Source organism: Ceratotherium simum, chromosome 1 (assembly GCF_057802395.1).
Source record: "Ceratotherium simum simum isolate JZ-2026a chromosome 1, ASM5780239v1, whole genome shotgun sequence".
NCBI classification, from domain to species: domain Eukaryota; kingdom Metazoa; phylum Chordata; class Mammalia; order Perissodactyla; family Rhinocerotidae; genus Ceratotherium; species Ceratotherium simum.
This window is the reverse complement of record NC_141900.1, coordinates 6,273,330-6,300,328: the sequence shown is the minus strand read 5'-3', so window position 1 is coordinate 6,300,328 and position 26,999 is coordinate 6,273,330. Positions and strand designations below refer to the sequence as shown.

Sequence of the window (26,999 nt, the reverse complement as noted above, 5' to 3'; positions counted from 1 at the left end):
TAAACCTGTTCATTATATTTTTAAAAATTTAATCAAAGCTATATCTAGTGAAATAAAGAATTTTTTCCCTTATTTTGTTAGTGTGATGAATTATATTGATTGATTTTTGAATGGTGAAGTAATATTTGCAATCCCGAGGTAAACCTCACATGATTGTGGTACGTCATCCTACATGCTGTTGCATCCAACAGCAAATTACTGTTCTTGATTTGCTAATACTTCATAACTATTTTTATGTCTCTGTACATGACAAATATTAGTCTGTAATTTCCTGTTTTTTTATATATCTTTGTCTGGTTTTGGTATATTAGGCAAGTTGGACTCCTAAAACTAGTTGGGAAGTGTTCCTTCTTCTATTTTATGAAATAACTTATATAAGATTGGTGTCATTTCTTCCTAGAATGCTTGATAAAACTCAGCAGTGAAACTATCTGATCCTGAAGTTTTCAGTGTGGGAAGATTTTTGATAGGAAAAGTAAAATTTCTTTAATATACATGGGGCACTGATATATTCTATTTCATCTAGTATCAACTTTAGTAAGTTGTATTTTTGAAGGAATTTGTTCATTTAATCTAAAATATCAAATTAACCAACATACAGTAGTTTGTAATATTCCACTATTTTTCTTTTAAGATCTGTAGTAATAACTCCTCATTGATTTCTTATATTGGTGATATGTATTCTCTCTCTTTTTCTTGATAATAATGAGTTCTATCACTTTTGTTGATCTTTTCAAAGAAACTGTTTTTGGCTTTTAAAATTCTCTCTTGTGTATCTATTCTTTATTTCATTGATTTCTACTCTTAACTTTTTAACCTTCTCCCTTCTTATTTTCAGTTTAATTTAATCACTTTTCTAATTTCCTAAGATTGAAACATATCAATTTTGAACTTTTCTTGTCTTCTAATATTACATACAAAAGGCTAATTTTTTTCTTCTTAGCAGAATTTTAACAGCATTACACACAATTCAATATGTTGTCTTTTCATTATCATTCAGTTTAAAACATTTTCTAATTTCAATTGTGATTTCTTCTTTGACTCCTAGTTTATCTAGAAGTGTAGTGTTTAATTTATAAATATTTGATATTTTCCTAGACATTTTTTTTTTGCTATTTATTTTTAACTTAACTCTGTGGTGGTTTGAGAACACATGTAGTAAATTATCTTCACTGATTTTGAATGCTAAACCAATCTTGCAATCCTGGAATAATCTCCAATGGTCATAGTATATTATCTTTTTTAAATATTACCAAATTCAATTTAGTAAAATTTTTCTCAGGATTTTTTGTCTGTTCATAGACATATTAGACTGTAATTTTTTATTGTAGTACCTTTTTCATATTTTGATGACAGGTTTCTTTTGTCCTCAAATATATTATTTGGGTAAGACGATACTATTTCTTCCTTCAATATCTGATCTTATTCATCAGTAAAACTATCTAGGCCCGGAGTTTTTTCTGTAGAAAGTGTTTTGATAATCAATTAAACTATTTTAATAGATATAGGGCTATTCTGGTTCTCTTTTTGTGTCAGTTTTGGTAAGTTGTGTTTTCAAGAAATTTGTTCATTTTATCTAAATTTTCAACTTCATTGGCATAACATTATTTATAATATCTCTTAGTTTTTAAAGAATAAACTGTATTGGGGCATAATTTACTTGCAATGAATTGAATCCATTAAGGCATGCAATTTGATGAGATTTTACAGTTGTGTACACCCATGAAACCAACACAACAGACAAGATTCAAAGCATTTACATTTTGCCAAAAGACTTCTCATGCCCCTTTGCCATCCATTTCTCCATCTGCTCCTTGGCTGGGGCAACAAGTGATCCACTTTTGGATACTCTTTATAGGTTTGCATTTTTAGAATTTTATTTCAATTGAATCAGTTGGCATGTGATATTTTGTTTCTGGCTACTTACACTCAGTATAATGATTTTGAAATTCATTCATCTTGTTGCATGTATCAATAGTTTGGTCTTTTTAAATGCTGAATACTATTCCATTGTATGGACATGCCACAATTTGTTCATACTTCCACATGCACATGAGTATTTAGTTTGTTTCCACTTTTTGGCTATTATGAATACAGCTGCTTTGAACATTTATGTCCTAGTCCCTGTGTGGACATATATTTAAATTTGTCTTGAGTAAATATCTAGAAGTGGAATGGCTGGGTCACTTGATGGGTATATATTTAACTTTTAAAAAATGGCTAAAGAGTTTGCAAAGTAGTTGTACCATTTCTAATTCCCACCAGCAGTTCGTGAGAGTTCCAGTGTTCTGTATACTTACCAACACATGAAATTTTCAGTCTTTTTAATTTTAGCCATTGTGAGTATATGTTTTATTTTTTTTCATGATCTTTTATTTATTTATTTTTTATTGTGGTAACATTGGTTTATAACATTACATAAACTTTGGGTGTACATCATTGTATTTTGAATTCTGTGTAGATTACATTATGTTCACTGCCCAAAGACTAATTACAATTCATCACCGTACACAAGTATACCATACACCCCTTTCACCTTCCGCCCTCACCCCTTCCCCTCTGGTAACCACCAAGAGGATATGTTTTATTTTAAATTGTATTTCACTAATGACTCAGCACGTTGAGCATCTTCTCACGTGTTTATTAGCCATTCTTATATTTTTGTGTGAAGTGTCCGTTCAGATCTTTCATTTGGGTTGTTCATCTTGTTATTATCAATTTTAAGATATCTTTATACATTCTAGATAAAAGTCCTTTTTCAGATACAAAACTGTGAATATTTTTCCTGTTCTGTGGCTTGCTGTTTCATTTTCTTAAAAATATATTTTGAAGATCTAACTATTTCAAAAGGGTGTATAATCTTAATTTTATATTCAGGCTTATTATCCACTTCAAGTTACTTTTTTGTATATGTTAATGTCATAAAAGTTGATTTTTTTCCCATAAGGATATCCAGTTGTTTCAGTAATTTGCTGAAAGGCTTTCTTCATTGAAATGCCTTGGCACATTTTTAAAAAATCAAATGGCAATGTATAGGTAGCTCTATTTCTGGACTCTCTATTATGTTCCATTGATCTGTAAGTCAATCATTTTGCCAACTGGCACTGACTATTGTAACTTTATACTAAGACTTGAAATCTGGTAGCATAAATCCTCCAACTTTATTCTTTTTATTGAAAAGTGTGTTTCAGCCATTTTAGGTTTTGCATTTTATATAGATTTTATAATCAGCTTATAAATGTCTACAAAAGAGCCTCCTAGGATTTTGATAGGGTTTGCATTGAATCTATCGATCATTTGGGAAAGTATTAACATATTAACAAGAATGTCTTCCAGTCCATTAACCTGGTTTGCTTTCCATTTATTTAGGTCTTCTTTAATTTATTTCACCCAGTAATGTACTATAGTTTTCAGTGAAGAAAACATGCATATATGGTTTTTGTCACCATTGTAAATGGAATCTTTTAAAATTTCATTTTCCGATTGTTTGCTTCTGATATGTAAAAATACAATTGATTTTTTTATATTAGCAATAAACCTATACCTTTGATAAATTCAACTATTACTTCTAGTAGTTGCTTTGTAGATTTCTGAGGATTCTCTGTAAATATCATCATGTCATCTCTATAAAGAAATGGATTTACTTCTTTTCCAATATTTGTGATTTCTGTTTATTTTTCTTACCTTTCTGCAATAGCTATCTTCTCCATTAAATGGAAAATAAAAGCAATAAAAGCAGGAATCTTTGTCTTATTCCTGATATTAGAGAAAGAGCTTCCATTTTTTTTCTCAGTCTTTCATCATTAAATACTATTATTTTAGCCCTAGGTGATAGATGCTCTGTATCAAGTTGAGGATGTTCCCCTCTAAATCTAATTTGCTGAGAGTTTTGATCATAAATGAGTATTGAATTTTTCCCTCTTCCTAAGAATAATCTTGGTTATTTCCGATTATTTGCTTTCTGTATCCATTTTATGAAGAATTTTCAAATTCCACAAAAATACAGCTAGGATATTGATTGGAATTGCATTGAAACTATAAATTAACTTAGGAAGGTTTAAAAAATTTTTGAATATTGAGTCTTCCAATCCAGATAACAGTATATTTCTCTATCTATTTAGGTTTTGTTTTCTCTTAATACATTTACTAGTTTTGCCACAAGGTTCTCAAATATCTTTTGTTAGATTGATTACAATAGTTGATAGTTTTAGTGCAATTTTAAATGATAGCTTAAACTTTTAAAAAATTTTGTTTCTCGCTGATATTTAGAATACAATTAATGAATTTACAATAATGTTTATTTCTAGCAACTTTATTAAATTCTTTTTTTAATTTTAGTAATTTAACTGCACATTTATTTGGATTGTTAACATACATAATCATATTATCAAGAATAACAGCTTCGTTTAGTCCTTTCTAATTTTTATACTATTTTTAAATATGTGTGCTTGATTGGGCTGGCTAGGAACTCCCCAGTGCAATACTGTGCAGACCAGGTAAAAGAAGACACTCTTGCTTGATATGAATTACAAAGGGAATGCTCCAACATTTCACTGTTCAATATTGAGTCTGATTGACCTTTTCATAGATATCTATTATTAATTTTAGGATAATTTTCAATTCTTTTTATCAAACTTATTTTTCCCTATGTTGAGGTAAGTATATGACTTTTCTACTTTAATCAGTCAATACAGCTAACTATGTTCACTGATTTTCTAAAGTTAAGCAAATCTTAGATTTCTGGAATAAACTCAACTTTATCATGATGTATTAGCCATTTGCTATATTGCTAGATCCTAAACATGTGTATGTGTGTCTTCAGTCTTTACCTGATATCTCTCAGTATTGATTTCCAGTTTAATTCAGTTGCAATCAGAGATATTCTTTGTATGATTTACATTCTTTTACTTTCTTTTGATTTGTTTTATGTCCCAGAATATAATTTATCTTGGTGAACATTCTGTGTGAACTTGAAAAGAATTCCTATTCTGCTGTTGTTGTGTGGACTATATCAAGTAGGACAAGTTAGTTGATAATGTTTTTCATTATCTTCTATAACTCCACATTTTTCTATCTTTTCTATCAATTGCTAAAAATAGAGTTTTTAAATGTCTGATAGTAATGGTGGGTCTGCTTTTTGGTTTCATTGGTTTTTGCTTCATGTATTTGAGTTTTGTTATTAGATGCATGTAAATTTTGTAAATTGACCCCCTTTATCATTATGAAATATCTATCTGGTAAAATTTCTTGTTCTAAAATCTACCCTGTTGGATAATATTACTGCTTCTTCTGTTTCTTTAACTGGTTTTTGCGTGATATATATTTTCCCATCTATTTATTTATATTTAACATAGTTTTCTTGTAGTCAGCATATAAGTGGGTATTTATTTTATCTGCTCTTTTTCCTTTTGTGTTACTTTCTTTCGTATTAGTTGAGGTTTTTTTTTTTGCTGAGGAAGATTCGCCCTGAGCTAACATCTATTGCCCATCTTCCTCTTTTTGCTTGAGGAAGATTCGCCTTGAGCTAACATCTGTGCCAGTCTTCCTCTATTTTGTAAATGGGTCGCTGCCACAGCATGGCCGCTGACGAATTGTGTAGGTCCATACCCGGGAACTGAAACCGAGCTGCTGAAGTGGAGTGCATTGAACTTAACCACTAGGCCTTGGGGCTGTCCCAGTTGAGGTATTTTTTCTTTTTAAAATTTCATTTTATTTCTCCCTATTAGCTTATTGACTATGCTTTATTTATTTATTCATTAATTGCTGTTATTACTGTCACTCTAGTATTTACAATATATGTCTTTAACTCTAAGGCTTACAGTGTAATATTATACCATTTCACAAATAGTGTAAAAAATTACAACAGCATATACCCATTTTCATCCTGATGTCCCTTGTTCTGTCGTTATACAATTTATTTCAACATACACTATAACCCAAAAATACATTGCATACATTACTATATTGGTGTTTTAAACAGTCAATGGTATTTTAAAGAACTTGAAAACGAAACAGTATTTTATATTTACTCACATATCTACCATTTCTGTTGACCTCCATTCCATTTCATTGCATAAACTCAAATTTCTGTAAACTTTATTTTTTTCTGTCTCAAGAACTTCCTTCAGGTCTGCTGGCAATACATTCTCTAAGCTTTGCTTTTCTGAAAATGTTTCCATTTTGCCTTTATTTTTGAAATTTGTTATTGTTGGTTAAAGTATTCTTAGTTGTTTTTGTTTTTGGAATTTAAAATGTGTCTCCATTTTCTTCTGGCTTGCACAGATTCTGACAAGAAGCCTCCTGTCATTCTTATATGCGTTCCTCTGTACAAAATGTGTTTATTTTTCTCTAGCTGTTTAAGATTTTCTTTTTAACACTTGATCACAATGTGACTTATGTGCATCGTTTTATCTATCTTTATTCAGCTCTTGGCATTTGTTGAGTTTCTTGGGTCTGCAAATTTATAATTTTCATCAGTCAGGAACAATTTGGGCCATTATTCCCCCAAATAATTTTTCCTCCTCTGTTTTTTTCTGGGACTCCAATTACATGTATGTTGAGACTGCTTGATATCGTTTCACGGCTCACTGGTGCTTTATTTATTAATTTTCTCTCTGTATTTTTTTTTGGATAGTTTCTATTGCTATGTCTTTAATTTCACTGATCTTTTATCCTCCAGGATCTGATCTGCTCTTAAAACTACCCCTTTATCTTTCATTTTAGTTATTGTATTTTTCGTGCCCTGAAGTCCTTTGGAGTCTTGTTTATATCATCCATTTTCCTTATCATCATGGTTGTGGTTTCCTCTGCCATCCTGAATGTATCGAACATGTTTGTACGTAATAGCTGTTTGAACGTACACTTGTCTTCCTGTTTCTTCATGTCTATCACTTCTGGGTCTGATATTATTTATTTATTTTTTTCTCCTGACTATGAGCCATATTTTCCTACTACTTTGTGTGAAAATTAATTTCCTATTGAGTACCTATTGCGGATGTCAGTTTATTGTTTACTAGAACTTGTTTTATTCTTAAATAGTGTTAGATTTTGTTCCAGCACAAAGTTAAGTAATTGAAATCAGTTGGGTGCTTTTGAGCATTACTTTTAACCTTTGTTCAAGCAAATCCAGAGGAATCTTTAGAGTAGGGCAAATTAAGCCTGATACAAAGATGATAGCCTTCTGAAGAGTCTGCCTGATGCCCCACGTAGTATAAAGTTTCTTCATTCTACTTTGTGAGGACGTGAACCATTGCCAACCCTGTCTGAGCTTCAGAGAATGATGGTGCCAGTCCTCTACAGTGGGTCTTTCCTCAGCTTCAGGAGTTTCCCCTTCAAGCTGCACAGATCCATGCTCAAAGACCTGTGCATTCTCTTCCCCAGGTCTCCACAGCCCTCTCTCTGTAGCTCCCTCCTCTCTGTTATCCAACTCTGCAAATTCTGGATGCCTTGGCCTCCCAGAACTCCAATCCCTGTCTCCTCAGCTCCATAAGACTGTAAAGCTGTGTATGGATTTCCCTTCCCTGGACTGTGGTTTAGAAACTGCCTCTAGTTAGTAAGCTGGTGTAATTGCAGAGTTCATATTCTTATTTTTCCTTCCTTAGAGATCCCAATACTTCACTGCCTTTGTCCAATGTCTGGAAACCATTATTTCTCATATCACATTTCTCATATTTCTCATTTCTATAGTTTTCTATTTGTTCAAGGTAGGGAAGTAAATTGAGTGCCTGTTACTCTATCTCCTCTACTTCGTTAATTTCTTTTCTTCTCTCTTTTATTTCTCTTTTTGTGCTTTCATTTGGTTTACTTAGCTGTTCATTTTCTAGGTTTTTGAGAAGGGATTTTCATTCACCAGGAAGGATGCTACTGGCACCTAGTAGGTAGAAGCCAGGGATGCTTCTAATCATCCTATATTGCACAAAATGTCCCCCAAACCAAGAATTATCCAGCCCCAAATGCCAATTGTGTCGAGGTTGAGAAACTGTGGTTTAACCTATTATTTTCATTCTATTGTTTAGTTTTTCTTCAGGGACTCCAGTTATATGTATATTGTTTCTTCTTTGCCTATCATCCATTTTAACCACTTTCACTCAGATATTTTTAACTAATTCTTTATCTCCTTTTTATTCTCTTGCATGCTTTCCTGACTTTCTGCAGTGTTTCTTGTTAAATTTTTATTTTAGTCTCCTTTCCCTTGGGCATCATGTAACTAAGTCTAAATTTTGAATGAATTTTCTTTCATTTCTTTCTTTTTTTCCACCTACAATTTTATTTGTAGTTAATTTTTGAATTTCCATATGAAGGCAGTTTATGTTCATATCTTCAAATGCTTGTTTGACAATACATAATTCAGTTTGGAGTGGTATATTACAATTTTCTTCTGTTTTATAGTTGATTTGAGAAGGAGTTTTCTTCACTCAAGTATTTTGATTCTTGTTTTTTGTTTTATTACAGTTTCTTTGAATAGATTTATTCAGTTTTCTTCAATTCGTTTTGTAAATTTGGTGTGATTACAATATTCTTAGTTCAATGGTGCCCTCTTCTGTCAATGTAGCAAAGCACGGTTTCTTTAATAAAGATTTTTTCTTAGGTGATTGTTACCAGAGGGGTTGTACAACCTCCAATTAATTAATTCTTTTTGTCTTTCAGGATTTAAAATTTTCCTCTTTTCCTTCTTTTTTTTCCTTTACCACCCAACCTCCAAAGGGTAACTCTCCCTCCTTTTAACTTTCTTCTTCTCCTACACAATCAATGCCTTTCAGAGACTGCCACCTCAAATCAAGTGTGCTTTTAAAGTCTTCTCTGTAGACTTACAATCTAATTTATCTATTTATCAGTGGTTTTTAGATCAGTCTTAGGCTGGCTTCTCTCTACAACATAATTTTTCCAAGACTTCCCTCATTTACCAAAAGAGGTTTCTGTTGAGAGCTTGAGACATGACTTGTTAGAATTTTGTGGTTTCTATTTCTTTTTTAACTTGCAGTAATTTGAAGTTGAGGATTTCTCTGTCTTCTAGCTGTGTTGAACCTATGATTTTTGTATATTATTGTTTGTTTTGTTCTGCATTATTTTTGAAGGCCATGTGGAGAGGCATACTTTTATGGCCACTATTATATTTGGCTCTCCAAAAGTTATATTTTTTGTTTTTTTGATTGGCGTTGGCAGATATTTATAATTTTTTTTCAACAAACCAACTTGTGGCATTGGTGATCTTTTAAAATATGTTTGTTTCCCATTTCCTTAATTTCTTATTTTATCTTTATTATTTCCTTTTTTCAACTTAAAAAAATTGATTTTGCCATATTTTTCTAACTTCTTGAGATGGATCCTTGCTTAGTTTTTGAATTCTCAGGTTTTCTTCTGCTATAACGCATTCATTTAAGATTATATATTTTCCTCCAGGCATTATTACAGTTGCATTCCCACATATTTCGCTACAATACTATTATCATTCAGTTCAAGGTATTTTCTAGTTTCCTTATGCTTTCTTCTTTGGCCCATGACTCATTCATAAATATATTTTTACCTTTCCAAATATATGATTATTTAGGGTGTTTGATCTGTCCTAATAGTCTTGTGGTCAAAGAATATACTCGGTATGATTTAAAATATTTGAAAATTTTTGAGACTTGTTTTATGGTGCAGTACATGATAATTTTTACAAATGGTCTTGCAATAAGGTATATTTACGTATGTCTATTAGGTCAACTTATTCATTGTGTTGTTTTATTCTACTGTATCTAGTTTTGTGTATACTATATCCCCCAAATCCTTTTTTCTTGTTAATTGGCACATAGTTTATGATGACTCCTATCAGCAAGAATCATTAGTAGATATTTTAGTGCCTTTGTAGATAAAAATATATGTTTAGCATAGAAGTCACTCAAATCAATCTAACATTGTTAGTGCTATATACTACTAATAAATAGTAAATCTTTGCCAAATCAATTGCTGCTACGTCATCAATATAATTTCCATATATTTCCTGAAAATCACATATAAACATAGGTAAGTGTAAGAGTTGTGTTAGAGACAGAACAAACAATCAAATAAAACCAATGGATCTACTGTCAAAAAAGAGGCATGTAGAAATGCAAAATCAAGTCAATTTTTCATTTCTAAAAAGTATTCAAAATTATAATTGACAACAATTAATTTAGAATATCTTAGATCGTGAACTTCTCAGCAATTCGCAAGATCTGTCACAATCACCTGTTTCCATGGGTAATGTATTGATAAGGTTGGTGGGTAATGTGTGGATAGGATTGGTCCTCCTCTCGTAGGGGCAAAGATTCTGAAATCTGTTATTATTGTTCTTCAGGGAGACAACTAATTCTTTTGAAGCTGTGTCTAAATTTTCTCTAGCAGTATCTGAAATTTATGTCTCCTCATTTTCTGGTGGTTCATATTATTATTCATTATCATCTTGGTATATTATATCATTGACATCATTGTTTAATCTTTCATTGGAATCTAGATTTTTCTCTAATACACCATCTCTTCCACTTCCTGATTACTCTTGTAGGCTGCCCCTTCTATGTGTTATGTTCTTTTCAATTTCTTTATGAAATGTTTTTGTTTCTAGATCCTCATATTTATCATCTATAGAATTTCCTAAAAGAAAATCTTCATTTTCTAGTAGCTATTCTCTTGCTGGTGCATCTTCTTTCTATTTCTGTTCTCTGCATGCTGTGTGTGTAATATTCCAAAGAGAAGGGATGAAATTTGCTTTTTGACTTAATCTTTAGAGTTCTTGGAATCTGATTCAAAGGGGAACCTCTACTACTAACTCTAGATATTTGTTAGGTTCTTGTGACAAGACTGATGACATTGAAGGGGATCTTACTCTATATCCTAATACTTTAACATTATTCACATTAAGACACTCCATCACCATCAACATCATAAGTGCCTCAATTTCCTAGAATTTCTCCGTATTCCACAAGACCTAACAAAAGGTGACTACCGGTGTCCAGATTCCAAACAATGCAATTATTGTAAACAATGTGAAAAAAAGAACTTTCAAGAATTTCCTATTTCTTTCAATTCTTGTGTCTTCCATGCTTTTATCTCTCTCTTGAGACTTTTGCTGCCATTTTTCTTGGTGCTGAGGCTGACACCAACAGCTGCTGCTGTTGCTGTCACAATTGGCTTACTTCTGTGAAAGCATAACTAACTCTCAATGTACAGCAGAGAATGTGAGGGGATACCTCAGGGAACCCCAGACATAAACACAGCAGTGGATATAATAATAATGTCTCTACATATTGCTTCTGTCCTATTCTTCTATTCATCTGGGAGTCCAAATAAACATATGTTTTTCTTTTTCACAGTATCCTTTATGTTTCTTACTCTCACTTTGGTATTCTCCATCTTTTTGTATACTTGTGCTTCATCGTGAATGATTTCTTCCTTATCTACCAGTTCTCCAATTCTCTCTTTAACTGTGTCAAATCTGCTAGTGCACTCACTTACCATGTTCTTTGTTTATTGTATTTTTCAGTTCTGGAACTACTTTTTCACCAATTTTCTAATTTCACATTTTGTAGTTTCTAATATATTGACAAAAGTTGTGAGCTCACCTTTTTTTCTCCTTGAGCATTTTATGCATATTTCCAATGTCTAGAATAAATTTGTGTCTCATTTTGTTTTCTCTAATTTCTGCTGATTCTCATTCATGGTGTCTTTTCTCTTTGTATTTGGTTACTGTTGATTGTGTGTCGGACATTATATTTTAAAAGTTATTGATGGAAATAATTTGAGGCTTGGTAATACATTATGTTCCTCCAAAGAAGTTTTATTTGTTGTATCTTCCTGGATCCTGGGAATGATACCAATCTAAAAATCACCTTAATATCAATTCAAGACTTGAAGTTTTCTCATTTAATTGAACTAAGCCAGACTTCAGTCTGTTCAAGGGCTTTTTACTATTTATCTACCCTTACTTCTAAGGTGCAAGCCTCCAGGTATTTAGCCCAAAGTAGATCAGTTCCAACTTTTGAATTTTTATACCTATGAGGCCACCAAAGGTTCAGCTCAAAGTTTCAGTTTCCCCTTTCAGAATAACAAATTCCTGTAATGACAAAGTGGCCTTAAGTGCTGGGCTTAAATTTTAGAGTTTCTATCCTCTCATTGCCCCAGTAATCTCTCTCTACATTGGATCTTTGATATTTTAAGAAAAAATAAATATTAATCCTGTTGTTTTTTTCCATTGGAAGTATTATCGCATGTTACTTAGTTAGCTTCCACTACTGGAAGTAAAATATCTAGATTTATTTTCTGTCATACGAAGTCTAAACTTATTTTGAATTTAAATAATTATGCTAATAAGCATTTACATGAGATGAACCTACGTCAGAATTTTAATTGTAAAGTAGACAGCTAGATAAAGCATGGAGCCTTGCCATGAACTTGCAGCTTAGATAAAAAAAAAAAAGGCACCAGTGCCTTCAGTTTCTTATAAGGTTCACATTGATTTGCTATCAAAGGACTTACCTACATGAGCAATGGATTCTTTAAAAAAAATTCTGGAGTGCTCGCTTCGGCAGCACATATACTAAAATTGGAACGATACAGAGAAGATTAGCATGGCCCCTGCGCAAGGATGACACGCAAATTCGTGAAGCATTCCATATTTTTAAGACCCCGAATAGCTAAAGGAATCCTGAGAAAAAAGAACAAAGCTGGAGGTATCACACTCCCTGATTTCAAAATATACTACAAAGCTATAGTAACCAAAACAGCATGGTACTGGCACAAAAACAGACACACAGATCAATGGAATAGAATCGAAAGCCCAGAAATAAACCCACACATCTATGGACAGCTAATCTTTGACAAAGGAGCCAAGAACATACAATGGGGAAAAGAAAGTCTCTTCAACAAATGGTGTTGGGAAAACTGGATAGCCATATGCAAAAAAATGAAAGTAGACTCTTACCTTACACCATACACAAAAATTAACTCCAAATGGATTAAAGACTTGAATGTAAGACCTGAAACTGTGAAAGTTCTAGAAGAAAACATAGGCAGTACACTCTTCGACATCAGTCTTAGCAACATCTTTTCAAACACCACATCTGACCGGGCAAGAGAAACAATAGAAAAAATAAACAAATGGGACTACATCAAACTAAAAAGCTTCTGCACAGCAAAGGAAACCATCAACAAAACGAAAAGACAACCTAACAATTGGGAGAAGATATTTGCAAACCATACATCTGATAAGGGCTTAATCTCCAAAATATATAAAGAACTCATGCATCTCAACAACAAAATCTACCAACCCAATTAAAAAATGGGCAAAAGACCTGAACAGACATTTCTCCAAAGAAGATATACAGATGGCCAACAGACACATGAAAAGATGTTCAAAATCACTAACTATCAGGGAAATGCAAATCAAAACTACAATGAGATATCACCTCACGCCCGTCAGAATGGCTATAATTAACAAGACAGGAAACAACATGTGTTGCAGAGGTTGTGGAGAGAAGGGAACTCTCATACACTGCTGGTGGGAGTGCAAACTGGTGCAGCCACTATGGAAAACAGTATGGAGATTCCTCAAAAATCAACGATAGAACTACCATATGATCCAGCTATTCCACTGTTGGGTATTTATCCAAAGAACTTGAAAACACCAATTTGCAAAGGTACATGCACCCTGTGTTCATTGCAGCCTTATTCACGATAGCCAAGACTTGGAAGCAACCTAAGTGCCCATCAAGGGACGAATGGATAAAAAGCTGTGGTATATATACACAATGGAATACTACTCAGCCATAAGAAACGATGAAATCCAGCCATTTGTGACAACATGGATGGACATTGAGGGCATGATGCAAAGTGAAATAAGTCAGAGGGAGAAGGTCAAATACCGTATGATTTCCTTCATTAAGTAGTAGATAATAACAACAATAAACAAACACATAGGGACAGAGATTGGATTGGTGGTTACCAGAGGGGAAGGGGGGAGGGAGGAGGGTGAAAGGGATAATTGGGTACATGTGTGTGGTGATGGGTTGTAATTAGTATTTTGGTGGTGAACATGATGTAATCTATGCAGAAATAGAAGTACAATGATGTACACCTGAAATTTTTACAGTGTTATAAACCAATGTTACTGCAATAAACAAAAAATTAAAAAAAAAAAATTCTGGAGATAGAATAAGAAAAACTAATAGATACAAATTTTCTTTACCCTTACAACCAAATTCTGCCTTCTGTCTGAATTTAGAATAGCCCAAAACAGGCCAAATTACCCCCATTTCTAATGCCATGATTTTCTTATAAAGAAAAATTCAGAGACAAGGAAATACATGAAGCCCTGGCGTGGGTGGATGGCATCTTGAGTAAAGGAGGCAATGATCACATGTATTTTGAATGACATTTTGTTTCGCGGCCATGTACCATAGTACAACTGAAGATTTGTGGGAGGTATGCCTCATCTTCTTTTGTGGTAAAATTAGAAAGGGCAACTGTGAAGGGAGATGTGGGAAAAGAAGAAATCAAGCTGCCCCTATAACGGCAGATAAATTCTCAGGCTGATCAATTTTAGGAAGGAGTACATAGAGGAGTTACAGAAATAGAAACTGATTCCTTAAAAGTATTCATATCTTTACTGTTAATGGATTTGAGATTACTTTTGGGGGTAATAAAAAATATTCTAAAATTACATTGTGGTGATGGTTGCACAACTCTGTGACTATCTTAAAAAAAATTGAACACTTTATTTTTTTATTTTTTATTTTTGAGGAAGATCAGCCCTGAGCTAACATCTGATGCTAATCCTCCTATTTTTTCTGAGGAAGACTGGCCTTGAGCTAACATCCGTGCCCATCTTCCTCTACTTTATATCTGACGCCACCACAGCATGGCCTGACAAGCAGTGCGTTGGTGTGCGCCCAGGATATAAAGCGGTGAACCCCAGGCCGCCGCAGCAGAGCGCGTGCACTTAACCGCTTGCGCCACCGGGCTGGCCCCCTGAACACTTTAGATAGGTAAATTTTATGTGTGAAATATATCTCAATAAACCTGTTTTTTTTTTTTTTTTTTAAGAAAAAAAGTCTTGTCATATCTGAGTATCCTTTGGGAAGTCTTCAAGTAATTTAAATATCTAGGGTTTAGAGACTACAAAATCCATGCAAGAAAATGATTAATAGAATAATCCTTAAATTCATAAAGATATCTAGGTTTAAATTTTGGTTTCATATTTACTATCTGTGTGGTCAAAAGTCAGTTATTAACATCACTAGGCTTCAGCTTTCTCAAATAAAATGAGGATAACACTATCTTGCCCAGAAGCAGGGACTAAAAAAGGATTTTTGCCTGAGTAATATATGGTGGGAATGCTCTAGGTGAAGAGTAGGATAGGACAAGGAAAAGAAGTTAGTGAGAATGTGGTCTTAGCTGGAGACTAACTTTAGTCTGTCTCTCAAGGAAGTCAGTCAGTCATTGGCCAAACTGTGAGGGGGACAGTGTGGGAGGGTGTAGTCCTCCAGGCCTGTGGGTGTCAGCCATACTAGAGGCCATCACTCACGTCACTGGGGGAGGGTGCCCTTGCCAATAAAGGGTGTCTGGGTTGGGCACTACCAGTATTTACTATCACTCCTCTCCCATAGCACTGTTGTAGGGATGGCACAAGATAATACATAATATACAATGACTGCAAAGGTCTGCACAGTGCCTGGCACATAAGAAACACTTTATAAATGATATCTATTTTTTACACGGCATAAAATATCAAATACACAGACAATGAAATAAATTAATTACAAATATTGTATAACACCATCCAAGTTAAGAAAATCTTACTGTACATGTTGCTTCCTCATCAAATGTATATGTGTGATTTACTGAGCATCCTTCATGATGAGGTTGTAAAGGAGTAACTTTCAGTGGGCTTGTCCAACCTGAAAACAAAAATGTATGTGCTTTGGGTTAAAAATGCAGTATAAATTTCTTCTTCTATCAGAAATATCACCTATTAGAAAGCTAAACTGTGTGGTGTTAGTTAATTTTTCAATGGATTATCTAACAACTTCTCTCAGCAGTGAGAACTGAATAGCTCTGGAATTTATATGTTAGGATAATTATAATAGTGCAGAATTATTTATGATTTATTACTCATTATTGGGAGAGACTTATTAGGTACTATGAATCTGTGTAGGTGCGTGTAGATGTGTTGGGGATGGTGGTGAGGCAAAGGAGTCTGGTTACTATGAAGATAATTCATCTAATGATAGATTAGAAGTCCTAAGAGACTAGCAAATATAAAAGCAGACTTCAATAAATATTTACTGCACCATAAATGGAATCAGATGAATATATAAAGATGAAAAACAATGTTCCTGGTTTTGAGGTGCTCCTGAACAAAGGGAAAAGATGGACATTTAAGTAGATAATTTCAATATAATGTAGCAACTGTAGTAATAGTTGAGCTCTAAGTGCTGTAGGAGTGCAGAGGAGGAACATCTAGTCCAGCCAGATTGTGGGGAGTCAGGAATATCTTCCTGAAGATAACACCTGATCTCACCTTGACAACTGAGTAGGACTTGAATAGCAAAAAGCAAGTGGAGGAAGGATAGTCATTCCTGCCAGGGAAACAGCATGTGCTCTGTGAGGTCATCATAATTTTTACAAGAAAACACAAAAGGTTGGGTACAGCTACGTCATAAAATGGCAGCCAGGGAATTGTGGAAGATGAACAAGAAAGATAAGCCAGAGTCAGGACATGAAGGCCTTGGACTTAATCTCCAGGTGGACTGCCCTTGGCAGGTTTTAATCAGAGAGAATGATAACTTTGGCAAATTACTCTGGCTTGGACAGGGGACTAGGGTAGGTGAAGACAATGGTCATACCTCTGATAGTTTCCATAGAGATCCTTTCTTCTACCCTATGGGGGCTTCTGACTTGGTCTTTTACTTCTTAGCTTTGCCCCATGAATTCATCCAACTTGGCAAAAGATGAATTAAAAAGTTACAGTTTGGGAGCTAGGTGGACAGTACTGAGATGTTGAAGCATGGTGTGATGAATTGTGAGAGGGGTTTTGGATAACAGAGGAGCACCATGGTCATCTGTGGATACCAATCTGGTGGAGCTGCGTAGCAGAGTTCAGCAGGTCTTGGGTCTTAAAAAAGTATATACTTTCTGGCTCCAGTGCCAATATGATCTCATGAATTATTTGACTCCCCTGAGCCTCATTTTCCTCACCTTTAATGATTATTGTCAGAATTATGAAAACTACAATTAATGTATATAAAGGAATTGCCAAAGTTTCTGGCATATAGTTTAAGTGCTTAACACATTTATTAATTATCAATTAGTAGTTGCAACATTATTAATATCTGTAGTAGTAACATAGTAATACATTTTCATAATGATATGATGATTCAGTCAATATTTGACTAAGAGACTCAGGACAGAATCTGCAAAGGGGACTGGCAAGGGAGGGATGGGAACTAATGGATTCTCTGCGGATTTTGAAGGAGAAGTCAGAAAGATCACTGTGTGAGAAGGCTTTGACGCACCATTATTGACTTTGAAGATAGAGAAGGCCATGAGAGAAGGAATGTGGGTAGCCTCTAGGAGCAGAGAGCGTCCCTTGGTTGTCAGAGAGCAAGGAAATGGGCCCCTCAGATGCAAGGAACTGGATTCTGCACAACCTGAATGAGCCTGGAAGTAGATTTTCCACAGACCCTCCAGATAAGAGCCAAGAGTCCACCTTGATTTTGGCATTGTTATGTCCTGAATAGAAAAACCAGTTGAGCCTGGCTCAGACTTGTGATCCACAAAACTGAGCTAATAAATGGGTTTTGTTTTAAGCTGCTAAGTTTCTGGCACTTTGTTACAACAGCAAGAGAAAATTAATACAGAGGCAGAGGCAAGAGGTCAAGGCAAAGTGAGACAGATAGTGCTGAATCCCATGATTATTTTGGCTTTGAGAATAAGAATGATTCTGTCTGTGACACACCTGGCCCAAGGAAACCCTGCAGAAGACTATCATGCCAATAGCGGCAGGAGGGCGCTTTGTGGTATTTATCTTATTTGCAGCCATTGAAGCAGCAGCTTTGAAAAAAGAGGAAAGTAGGAAAACAACAAAACTTAAATTTTGATCTTAAGCCAGAGTAGAAGAAAGGAAACACGACAATGAATTACAGCTATAGACCTCAAGGTCACCACATTCACCTTTAAGTATGATGATGTCCTTTCCTTTACCTTGTTTCATTATCTACTGCTGCAAAACAAACAACCCCAAAACCTAGTATCTTAAAACAACTATTCATCATGTCCCAGGATTCTGAAGCTAGTTGCAGTGTTCTATGTCATGAGGCGTAGCTTAGAGAGCTGAAAATGTCCAAAAGGACCTCACTCACAAGGCTGGCAAGTTGCTGTTGGGAGCTCAGCTGGGCCTGCTGACCAGTGCCTTGTTATTTTTTTTTCTTTTCCTATGGGCCTAGGTTGGGTCTTTCACAAAATACTGACTGAGATTCTAGAAGAAGAATCCCAAGAAGAGCAATCCCAATGTGCAAGTACTTACCAAGCCTCCACTTGCATCATGGCTGCTAATATCTTATTGGCCTAAGTCACTCATACGTCCAGGCCCAGAGCCAATGTGGGAAGGAAACAGACCTCATTTCATGATGGGAGGATTGGCAGGCACATACGAACAGATGAATTGCCAAGGGCTACTTTGGGACTAGCCCTTACACACCGCTTCTTCATAATTCACAGTCTTACTTCACCACTTTCATGCCACCAAATAACTGCCAAGTCTTTTGCCAAGAAAAGCACTGCAGTATTTTGTCACTTATTAGAGATTTAACATGTTTAAAACTGTGATCATATTTTTACTTTGAGCGGGTTTTGTGTGTAACCCAAGAAATTATATGAGTTGGGAGGGGTCTTCCATGAACATTATGTTCCCACAGACCCTATTATTTATATTATGAAACATTTTCAAATACAGTGCTTTTAAATAATCAAAAACCCTAGAAAAAAGATTCAAGGACTATTCTATGTATCTTGTTTTCTTATTCATGTATTTTTTCTCCTCTAATGGTTAGAGATAGCTTGTTTTATTTTATTTTTTTAACATCTAATATACTCTTTGTTAGTGGTCTTCCCTGAGTTTTCTTTTTCAATATGGCTAAAGGTAGGTCAATTTTGTTGATATTTTCATAGAACCAACACAGGTTTAGTTGATTTTTTTCCTTCTGTTTTCTATTCTCTATTTTATTTTGCTTATATGCACCAAACATCAGACCAAAAAATACATGATGCAAATATTGACAGAATTGAAGGGAGAAACAGCTCTACAATAATAATTGGGGACTTCAATAATCTACTTTCAATAATGGATGAAACAACCAGACAAAGATCAATAAGGAAATAGAGGACTTGAACAACAACAATTTGACCTAATTGACGTATACAGAACGCTCCACCCAACAGAATACCCCAAAAGACACCTTTTCCTCAAGTGCACATGGAACATTCTTTGGAATAAGCTATATTGTAGCTTCCACAAAAGAAGTCTTAGTAAATTTAAAAGGACTGAAATCATACAAAGTGTATTTTCTGATCACAATGGAATGAAACTAGAAATTGATAAAATGGAACAAAAATAGAAATCAATATATTGAAATTAAACACCACACTCCTAAATAACCAATGGGTCAAAGAAGAAATCACATGGAAAAATCAGATATTATCTTGAGACAAATGAAAACAAAAACACAACATGACAAAAGTTATGGGATTCAGCAAAAACAGTGCTCAGAGGGAAGTTTATATGTATAAATGCTCATATTAAAGAAGAAAGATCTCAAATCAACAACCAACATTTAAACTTTAAGGAAATAGGAAAAAAACAAACTAAACAGAAAGCTAGTAGAAGGAAGGAAATAATAAAGATTAAAGCAGAGATACACAAAACAGAAAAGAGAAAATCAACGAAAGCAAGAGCTGGTTCTCTGAAAAGATCAACAAAATTGGCAAACATTTAGCTAGATTGACTCAGAAAAAAAGAGACAAGATTCAAATATCTAAAATTGCAAATGAAAGAGGGAATATTACAACTGATTTTTGTTGGAGGAGGTCATCAAGAGGATGTGACCACTGGTTGACCTGAGAACTGGACTCAGGTGATCAGAGGTTCCTCACCCCCTCCCCTGTCCTTGGAACATATGTTCTGCCCACTGTTTCCACAGTAGGAGCTATTTCAAAGATGCAGATTTGAGAGGGTAATGTGTTCTTGAGACCATCTGAACAGTGTGCTTGACTGAATCCCATTAAGGCATCTATATAAACTTTTAAGATTCTGGCGGGCAGGTGTGGAGACCTACTTGTCTTGTGGCCGCCCAAGACAAGCTTCATATGTAAGTTGCCTTGCTTATTAAACCTGCCACCCACCAACCTGGAGTGTCTGCCTCTTTCTTCCATCTCTCCCTGCCATCTGTGTACAGTTTTGGACTTCACTTGGGGAACTCCTGAGGTTGCAAACCAAAAATTTTAGAGTTAAAAAAGATAATAAGAAAATACTATGAACAATTGTATCCCAACAAATTATATATACTAGATGAAATGGACAAATTCCTGGAAACACACAACCTACCAACACTGAATCAATAAGAAACAGAAAATATGAACAGACCTATAACTAATAAGGAGATTGAGTTGGTAATCAAAAACCTCCAACAAAGAAAAGCTCAGGACCAGAGGGCTTAACTGGGAAATTCTACAAAACATTTCAAGAAGAATTAGGAACAATCCTCCTGAAGCTCTTTCAAAAAAATTGAAGAGGGAACACTTCCAAACTCATTCTATGAGGCCAGCATTACCCTGATACCACAGCTAGACAAAGACACTACAAAAGAAGAAAACTACAGACCAATATCCCTGATGAATATTGATGCAAAAATTCTCAAAATACTAGAAAACCAAATTTAACAGCACATTGAAGGAATTATACACATACCAAGTGGGATTTATTCCTTGAAAGCAAGGGATTGTAATTGTGCATTGTTGGTGGCAATGCAAAATGGAGCAGCAGCTATGGAAAATAATATGATGGTTCCTCAAAACATTATATATAGAATTACCATGTGATTAAGCAATTCAACTTTTGGGCTATATACACCAAAGAATTGAAAGCAAGGTCTTGAACAGATATTTGTACACTCATTTTCATAGCAGTATTATTCACAATAGCCAAAAGGTGTAGCAACCCAATTGTCCAGTGATGGATAAACAGATAAACAAAATGTGGTATAAACATAAAATGGCAAATTATTCAGCCTTAAAAAAAGGAGGAAATTCTGACACACACTACAACATGGGCATTGTTGTCCCTGAAGATAATATGCTAAGTGAAATAAGCCAGTCACAAAAAGACAGATACTATATGGTTTCAATTATATGAGGTATCTAGATTAGTCCAATTCAGAGACAGAAAGTGAAAAGCTGATTGCCAGGGACTGGGAGGAGGGGGGAAACAGGGAGCTATTGTTTAAGGGTACAGAGCTTCAGTTTTGTAAGATGAAAAGAATTATGGAGACGAATAGTGGTAATGGTTGCACAATACCGTACTTGATACCAATGAACTATACACTTAAAAGTGGTTAAGACTGTTGGCCATGCTGGGGCCGCGTCCCACATACAGCAACTAGAAGGATGTGCAGCTATGACATACAACTATCTACTGGGGCTTTGGGGGAAAAATAAATAAATAAAATTATATATAAAAAAAAAGATGGTTGTTATGAAGCAAAGGTTTACGTACCCCTAAAACTCATATGTTGAAGCCCTTAGCCCCAGTGTGATGGTATTTGGAGACTGGGTTTTTGGGAGGTAATTGGGTTTAGATGAGGTCGTGAGGGTGTGGCCTCCATGATAGGATTAGTGTCCTTATAAGAAGAGAAAGAGAGACCAGAGCTTGCTCTCTCTGCCATGCAAGGAAACAGCCAGAGGGAGGCCTTCTGCAAGCCAGTAAGAGGGTTCTCACCAGGAACCAAATAAGCTGGCACCTTGACCTTGGACTGCCCAGAACTGTGACCAATAAATGCCTCGTGTTTAAGCCAGCTAGTCTACGATATTTTGTTATAGCAGCCCAAGTTGACTAAGGCAATGGTTAAAAAAAAGTAGAAGACATACAAAGAGTTATAAATATTGATACTAACAAGTAGGAAAATCAAGGAGATGACAACGGGCGATCTCTATTTTCTCTGTAATGAGGAAGACTGTCATCTGCTGCAAGGAGAGCCAAGAGACCAACAAGGGGTTTGAATATAACCAGAGTAAGTTTAGAACAGCTGATTGGTACATGAGAAAGAAACCCAACCAGGAACAGAAAAGTGCTGAGCCCAGTTACATGTCTAGACAAGGCTGGAATAGGGCAAGAAATCAGCAATATAATCTTTTATGATCCTGTTTTGATATTTATGAAAACCCACTGAAAAGCATACTGGTATGTGATATAATTAATTCTGAGATGTCCTTCTTTAACAGAATGTATTAGATATTATGTGTATTTAGATTTGCTGAAAACTGCAAGTACTTATTATTTATAATTAATGATTATTTCCAGGATCTACAAAGTTATTGAAAGCCTAGGAGAAATTATGTTGAACTCAATCCCCAAACTGCAAGTCTTATTCCTTGAAACGGTTCATAGGTAATAATAACAGCTACTATTAAATGAATGCCTTACGAGGTTCCAGGAATTTTGCTAAGTATTTTAAATGTCTTAATTTAATTCCTACAACTTTGTAAGAGAAGTACTTTTATTGCCAATTTATGTATGAAGGAACTGAAAGTTGTGGACTTTAACTTTATAATATCTAACATTTATTGGTTCATTCCTTTATGTCAGATATTTTTACATGAATTATATTAAATGGCCCTCACTACTATCTTCTGAAGTATTTCTAGTACAGGAATTTTACAAGTAAGGACACATAGGCATAAGGAGATTCGCAAACTAGTTCTGGGTCATAGTGCAAGTAAGCTTTCTGCTAGGACTTGAGCCCAGACGGTCTGACTCTAGAGCCTCTTCTGAATTCTGTTGTCCTGCTCTAGGGAGTGCAATATAGCACAGAGGCTGGATGAGTTCCATACTTGGTTCCGAATGGTTGGTGCAACATCTGTTAACTCTATTTTGGTCATAAGTTTGCTTTAATAGGCTAGTTATTCAACGACACTTTGTTGGAATGTTTCGAGAGTCCACTCTTAGAAAAACTTATAAAAACAAACCAGCAATGTGCTTCTTAAAATTGCAATAGGCTGGGGTTTTCTGCTTACAAGCAAAGTGGCATACTTGCCTAAAATGGGCCTACTACGAAAAATGACCTCAGGTACTTTAGAGAAGTATTCTTGACAATGAATACTACTATATATTGAAATATTAGCAAAAAAATGAGCTCAAGCTCCTTTCTTGACAGATTAGAAAATTAGTCACTAGTTGAGAATCAGTGAAATGTATTGTGTCTGTGCCTGAACTCGTCAATGGTTCCCTCAATGCCATACTTAAAACATTTTTTGCACCTTAGACAGTATTTATCATTTGTAGATACAAATGCAGTTGATTCTTAGTAATACTATATTTCCCTAGATAGTATTTCCAATGGATTACAAAAAAATTATTTCTTAAAATAGTTTGTTGAACCTCACTTATACTCTTTATATGAAAATTCCAAACTAAGGAATTTCCCTAAGCCCACCTGCTAAGGCCATAACGAGTGTACATTAAAAGCATAACTCTTATCCTATGCTTCTCTCTCCCCAAATTGCTCTTTCTGTATCAAAAGGTGGTATCCCGACGGTGGGGCATGGGGGTGGGAGCATTATCTTGTGAGGCTTTTCATTTTTATTACCTTTTCCTTTATTCTTCCCCATTTCCTTCTCCCAGGTGACTATGGTCTCTCTTCATGGAGGACTGGGAGGAATACTGAATCCTCACAGCTTCAACAAATGGCGGTGTTACTGTCCCTCCACACATTGTCTCCGTAGGCCTCTGCTCTATAGCTGGGTGCTGAAGAGGAACGGTGGAACAGGGTGCAGCCTCTGACACTAGAGCAAGCTTAGCATCTCTTGCTACAGCATTTAGCCTTTTCCTTTCCACATGCTCAAAGATATTAATCTCTTTCCATTCCCAGCCTCCCAGATACACTTTCATACAGGAACATTCTCTGTGGCTTTCCTTCAGAAGTGTTTCTCACCACCTCTAGGCCAGGCCTGTGACCCGCTCTGAGAGTTCTTACAGAGAAACCATAAGGTGCAGCTGTCAGTAAGGGGTCATCTACTCTGCTCCCAGAGCTGTGGTGGAGCTGTTTATACAAGGGTTGCTTCTCCTCAGTTCCTGTTCTTACCCGACTCCAAAACTTACTTTCAATTACTTTCCTATTTCATCTAACCTAACTCTTCCATAACCACCAGCAGATTTATTTTTTCAAGGGAGAAAGACAGATAGGCGTGCTACGCAATTATCAAAGTTAAACCATAAATTCCCTTCAGGCAAAATTAGGTTCTCTATAAGTCTAGAATAAATTATCTGATATACCCTTTGTTTTGGTCACTTATACTAATGAATGCACTTTTTCAAAACCAAATATTGTTTTAGAAATAGGTTTATAAAAGGCTTATCATCTTACTACTTTTTCCTTACAATCTGTAATTTAAAAATAAGAATCTCTTATCTGGTTCTTTACAATTTTAGGTTAAATTAACTGCTAAATACTGAATCTTATAGGCATGCTCTACTCCCTTGTTTGAATGCTTAAAAATTATAAAGCCCACGTCACTTTATTTACCTCCAAGTCTTGCTCTGATGGAAATGTCTGGTATTGCCCTGGAATTCCACCTTCTGTCCTGTTTTAGTTCTTCTAATAATATTTTTTGCCTTTTAAGTGTCGTTTGAAATCCTGTGTCTGGCCTGGGAACTCTATGTTGAGGTTTCACATCACTGAAATCCACCAGGCTTGGTATGGTTCTGCCAATGCCAGGCTTTAAATCAGCATCACCACCAGGACTCAAAAATCCTGAACAAGAATCACCTAAGGGTACATCATCCCGAAGTGGGAATAATGGATAATCTGGGCCATACGGCGGGGGATAAGGATAGTGTAAATGATAGTCTGGCAGAACTGAAGGGGGATAAGGGTGAAATTTAAGAAAAGTAGGGATGCATTTCTTTTCAATTCTGCCATAGTCATGTCTGTCCTCAACTCCTTTCACAAAAGGCATGTTCATTTTTCTTAAGAGATGACAGTAGTGTGGGTAATCTCTATTCTCAACAGCCTTTGTTCCCGAAAGGATGAACCTTTCAGAGATACTTATCTTTCCAGGTGTATGCTGTGAATCCATATCCTCGGCTTTCTTCTTTAGAAGTTTGGATGACTGTAAATTAAGTGCTTCTGATGATTCTTATCTTTTTACCTATAAAACTCTTATATTTCCAATAGTTGAGGATTGGTTAATCTAACATAAAGTTATTGATTTGGCTCTGTAAATTTTGATAGAGTAGGTTTTTTTTTTTTCTTTCTAAGGTAAATATTTTTCTTCACCAAAGGAAGTAAAGGGTAGTAAGGGACCAGGACAGAAAAAAACAAAACAAAACAGGCCCCTTGTTGCCTGGCAACAGCTAGAACTGTAACACATTGGGCTCTTTATTATATACATCATAATGTAATTCCTAGGAAACACAAAGGTAGCCTTGTTAGTAATATTTCCATGATAATTTCCTCCCCAATGTTCAGGAAAACAGTGCTTGTTACTTATTTTTTAATTTTTCTATAAGTTAATATTTTATAGGTATGATATCCAGTAAAGAGTATAAAGTAGTTAATCAAGTGACAATGTTTTTTTCAAGTATATATCTGACTATAACTAAGTATTTACCTTATAGATATAATAAATTACAAAACTTGCTACCTAAATAAATATAAATTTAAATGCAGTGCAAAAAATGAACATGTATTATACTAAGATTAAATCAACGTTCCTAATTCTTTAGGAAAATAATTAGCAATTTATAATCAAAGCACAGGTTCATCTTTTACATGCCCTAAATTATCCTTACTTACCTTCTGCTCCCATGATGTCCAGAGTAAGAGCAATGAGGGTATCAGCTACTAGCTTACAAGCAAAAAAAGATGTCATCACTATACTCTTCATTTAAAAGCTCATTTCAACTAGATAATCTGGTCTTGTGTGAAAACTGCTACCACAGGAATTCCAAATATTAGAATTTTGGCACAAGAGCTCACACTCTTTCTACTACAGTGAAAAATGCAAACATGAATGAGAGACCTACTTTCTTCCTGTATTCCAGCAATCACCTTCCCATCTTTACAATCATGCTACACATTAACTTAGATCTCCAATGTTACATCCTAGTCTCAGGTTGAATATTAGGAATTTACACAGTAGACAACGGCAGGAGGGACTAATGAACTGAAGAAAATTCTTAAGACAGAAAACAAAGATTACAGGATTTAGCATGGTTTGAACAGTCCTCTTCACCCTTTATTCATTAGAAATCCAGAGTCAAAAGTTCATTTTTTAAAAATCATATTGTGCAGGTTTACTCTTTTATAAAAAGGAAGAGGCGTCAGAGGAGAATTTATACCTAGACAAACATTGTGATTGATCCGGCACTATTCAGTAAAACATGTTTCCTAGATCTGCTCAAAGGAACTACAAGATCTTGACCAAAGTGCTGGCCATATCCAAATCATTCAGGTCTCTCTTTAGTAAAGCATGCCTAAACTGGCTTACTTTAATTCAGTATTTTATATAGATTAGAAAGAATTTCTGAAGAAGTGAATTCACTCAGTGGAATAAACTGCACTGTATACAGTTTACCCAACTAACACATACATAAATATAGCCAGAAAACTCAACGAATATACAGAAATTTCTTCAATTTACTTTGTTACTAAGAACCAAGGACTTCTTAGGACATTTATACAGTCCTTAAGAAACGTCTCCACCCTGGTCCTGGC

The 26,999-nt window shown here is 35.0% G+C and overlaps 1 protein-coding gene, 1 non-coding gene and 1 pseudogene across 2 annotated transcripts in view; 1 reads left to right on the top strand and 2 right to left on the bottom strand.

The window, feature by feature from the left end:
- The window catches only part of SPMIP7 (sperm microtubule inner protein 7), a 58,748-nt gene extending 33,389 nt beyond the window's left edge, over window positions 1–25,359 (bottom strand). The window contains exons 1-2 of the mRNA XM_087434723.1: window positions 24,807–25,359; window positions 15,814–15,911 (exon numbers count right to left, since the gene is read on the bottom strand). Of these exons, the coding sequence (XP_087290849.1) occupies window positions 15,814–15,911; window positions 24,807–25,359 (651 nt within the window). The remainder of the gene's footprint in view (window positions 1–15,813; window positions 15,912–24,806) is intronic.
- Window positions 10,376–11,475, bottom strand: LOC147918124 (aspartyl/asparaginyl beta-hydroxylase-like; annotated as a pseudogene).
- LOC147918123 (U6 spliceosomal RNA) lies at window positions 12,530–12,636 on the top strand. Its single transcript, XR_015553576.1, has one exon. It is a non-coding gene; the product is annotated as a U6 spliceosomal RNA (small nuclear RNA).
- Window positions 25,360–26,999: the final 1,640 nt, after the last annotated feature.